Raw genomic sequence first — 3,689 nt, 5'->3', positions numbered from 1 at the left:
ACGACCCAGAAAACCCTTTCCTCTGTTGCCCCCAGCCCCCCATCATGGGCTAAAACTTCTGAGATCATCCTCTTCTTCCTCTTTCAAGATGATGGGATGGAGCTAGGAACACTTAGCCGTGGGCTGCTTGAGGCTCATATATGAGGCTAAGATGCTGGAAAACTGGATCTAGGACTGCATCCAACTTCTGTTTCTTCCTGGGGGCACTGTAGAGGATCCTGTGTGAGCAGGAATTCCCACCTGGCAGGACACGGGCCAGCAAAACTTGTGTCTGGCTTCAAGTTGGTCACTTGGCAGGTAAGGTGTATGACCCTATAGGAGAGCAGTGGCCACCCAGCTTCTAGCTGGCTATGTTCCGGCCTAGAGATGGAGCTGTTTGTTGGGGATACTTATGGGGTCACAAATGGGGAGTTGGCCATTCAGTGTTAGCCTCAGAGTATCTCTGCCCCTAACCTCTCCTCATGACAAAGCCCTTACTAGGGATGGAAAGGGTGGAGACAAGGCCCTTAACCTTCCAGTCTGGCCCCACCCATTGTCCTCTCTGAGTCCAGGGCATCCCTCTGCAGTTTGATTGTACCAGGTCTACACTAGGACCCTCTGCCCTCTCCCAAGCTGTGGCCAGCACAGCATGGAGCATAACTTAGATACCGGGCCTTGCTCCCCTGTCCTCTGCATGCCACCACTCAGGCCTGCTTCCTCACCAGAAGCACCCAGGGCAGGATGGCAGCTACCACAGCCACCACAGCAATGAGGGTGATGAGCAGGAGGGCACGAGACCGGCAGCAGAAAGAGCGGGTGGCGCTGGGAGCCGGGGATGCCTCCGATATCTCTGCCAGGCTGCGTCGGGGCAGCACGCTGTCCTGTTCCCCCAGCGGCATCCCGTGGCGACTGATGATGAAAATCTGTGATTCTCGGGGCAGGCTGGGCAGCAGGTCCAAGGGGACCTGAGACCCCTGGCTTGATGATTGTCTCCAGACCTGGTGGGAAATAACCAGGGGGTTTGTGTGGCCTCCGCGGTCTGGTGAGGGCGTGGAGGGCAGGCCCACAGGCACAGTCAGGGTCTGTGAGCTCTTGTCCAGCATGGAGGGCCAGCGGGAGCTCTTCTTGCTGAGGAAGGTGACATAGCGGCAGATGGGGCAGACGATAGTCCTCTGCACCTGTCCATCCACTCGGGTAGAGAGCAGGTACTTGACCAAGCAGTCATGGCAGAACACATGGCCGCAGCTCAGCGTCCTGCTGGCGCCGTCCAGATCCCGGAACTTCTCATAGCACACAGGGCACTCGCTGCCCGAGCTGTCCTTGCTTCCTCCTTCTGACATGGCCCTTCAGAGATAACAGGCCTCAGCTGGGGGATGCAAGAGCGAAGGGGTGTGAACATCCGCAAGTTTTTCCTTTTCCTCCCTCCTCCTTCCTGACTCCCACTTGCAGCCCGTCTCCTCCTCTTCTTCTTTCTCCTACTCTTCCCCCCCCCCGCCCCCCCTTTTTTTTCTTTTTTCTTTTTTCTTTTTGCTTTATTCTCCTCAGAGGCCTACCTGGATCAAACTAAGATGTAGAGCCTTAGGGTCCACAGAGCAGTTGTACAGACTCTCCTGAGGCTGGCATCAGGGAACAGGTAAGAGGTCATTCCAGCAGTGCTCGGCTTGGGTAGGAAGTGTGTGGAGTGGGATGGATACCTGAAGCACCTGATGCCTCACCACAGCTATGACAAGCACTGTTGATGTCACCAGCTCACCTCTTCCTGCTTCAGTGTGGGGCCTGGCTCCCATGGCAAAGGAGGGCTAAGGGGATCCATGGGCAGGTGCAGAGGCAGCTCTAGTCAGTTTGGTTCTACACTGTGAACTACACATACTACTTCAGACTTCCCTCTCAGCAGGGCTGCACTGATCTGTGGCTGAGCCAGGGTCCCATGTCTCTTATCACCACTCCTAAGACTGTGTTCTCAGTGGCAGTCATAACTATAAAGCAATTCAAAATAAATAAAGCTCACAACGTACACGTGCAAATGCCTCCTGGGCTGTGAGGAGTCACATACCAGCCATGTCCGATCATTCTTCAGCGTCTCCTTAAGTAGTGGCTCAAGGCTGTCAGAAGGTCCTAAGGTCCTGATTAACCCCAGGAAAAGTAGATTTTCATTCTTGGAGAATGTGCCTGGTATTTTGGAAATGGGCAAAGTCGCTGAGACCTGAGCCTGGTGAGACGATAAACGAGAGGTCAAAGTCATGATAGAGTTTTGAATCAAAGCTACGGAGTCTCTCCTAAGTGCGTGTGCTGGGTTTCAAACAGATCTGAGAGGAGATGGGAAAGCCAGCGGTTCTCTCAGCAGGATTGCGGGTGGCTTGGAAGGGGAGCAGCTGCTTGGATGGATGGTGAGTTCAAGTCTTTGTGTGTACATGTCTCCAGAATCACAACTCGGTAGCCTAGACTTATCCCAAAACTCCATAATGATATATGGTGCCATCGGTGACAGAGAGCAATGACCCCAAGATCCACTGAGGATGGTATGGCTGCCATGAGAGCTAACAGGTGGCACAGAAGGGACAGGATTAGCTAGCTGGAGGAAGAATCGATAAAGATCACAAATCTTCTGGAATCATTCCCGTTCCCCTCCATTTGTTTAGCTGAAAATCCCTGTTGTGGGTTGAAAATGTCCCAACTCTTAAAAAACAAAACAAAATGGAAAGGATGGGGTGGTGGTGTGGTAGTGGAACCATAGAAGCAGTCCAAAAATCATTGTGGAGGTTTCTTTGGTCTCTGAGGTGGCTAATGTGGCCCCTGAGCTGGGAAATGGGGGTCAGGTACTCAGATAAGAGAACTGGATTGAATTCCTTCTCTATCTACGACTGTCTATCATGGCGGTTGCTACCTGCTAACCTTGATGAAGTCTGATAGCACTCTGAGGTTGAGAGCTCGTGCCGGTCCATGCCTGTGATACAGTGAGTTTCAGGCCAGTCAGGGTTACATAGTGAGGCCCAGCCCCAAGAAAACGAACCAAAGCAAAAAGATGCAGTTGACAACAGCACCACCTTCCTCCCAGTCCGGGTGGCAGGTCAGTGAGTGGAGAGTATGACAGGCAGGAAGTGCTCAGTAACAAGGGAGAGAGTCACTGTTAAGACGGCTAAGTCCTCTCTTTTCTCCTGGAGGGTTGCCAGGTATCCTGCCTACAGCATCACAGCCCTTGACAAAGGGCAGTTTTCCTCAAATTAGAATAAGCCAACAGGATGACAGTAGACTAGGTAAGTGGTGAGCAGTAGATGAATCAGGACAGCTGCCATCTTCTCAGATTTGTTTCCTAATAGACATCCAAATAGACCTGAATGAATGGGCTGCTATCAGGATGGTTTTCTAAAAGGATAACCGACAACCAAACTGTCCCTCTGCATTGTGTAACTCCCCAAGGGATTCAGGGAAAATTCCCACCATCCATCTGTCATCCACACATCCATCAGATCTTAACAGCTCTTTGCCATGGTCCGGCTGTTTACCAAATACCGAGATTATATTCTAGGGTTTAAAAAGTTGTCATGAAATCTTTCATGAAGCCTAATTTATGATTTTTTTTTTCCTATTTCTTGGAGACAGGGTCTCATGTAGCCCAGGTTGGCCCAGAACTGGGCTATATAGCTAAGATAGACTTGCACACTTAGCCCTCCTGCCTGCCTCTACTCACCACGTGCTGTGATTACAGGTGT

At 51.6% G+C, this 3,689-nt stretch overlaps 1 protein-coding gene across 1 annotated transcript; it reads right to left on the bottom strand.

Moving 5' to 3' along the window:
- Positions 1 to 683: 683 nt before the first annotated feature.
- On the bottom strand, positions 684 to 2,064 carry Rnf222 (ring finger protein 222). The gene is made up of 2 exons (XM_021175369.1): positions 2,033 to 2,064; positions 684 to 1,345 (listed from the first exon to the last, which is right to left on the bottom strand). Exon 2 carries the CDS (start codon positions 1,317 to 1,319, stop codon positions 684 to 686), a length of 636 nt encoding a protein of 211 aa, XP_021031028.1. The 5' UTR covers positions 1,320 to 1,345; positions 2,033 to 2,064.
- Between the last annotated feature and the right edge of the window lie 1,625 nt (positions 2,065 to 3,689).

This window comes from Mus caroli, chromosome 11 (assembly GCF_900094665.2).
Source record: "Mus caroli chromosome 11, CAROLI_EIJ_v1.1, whole genome shotgun sequence".
Classification (NCBI taxonomy): Eukaryota; Metazoa; Chordata; class Mammalia; order Rodentia; family Muridae; genus Mus; species Mus caroli.
This window is presented reverse-complemented; position numbering and strand designations above follow the sequence as displayed.

Coding starts and splice junctions, on each gene's coding strand:
- Rnf222 (XM_021175369.1), bottom strand. CDS start 1,319: ATGTCAGAAGGAGGAAGCAAGGACAGCTCGGGCAGCGAGTGCCCTGTG.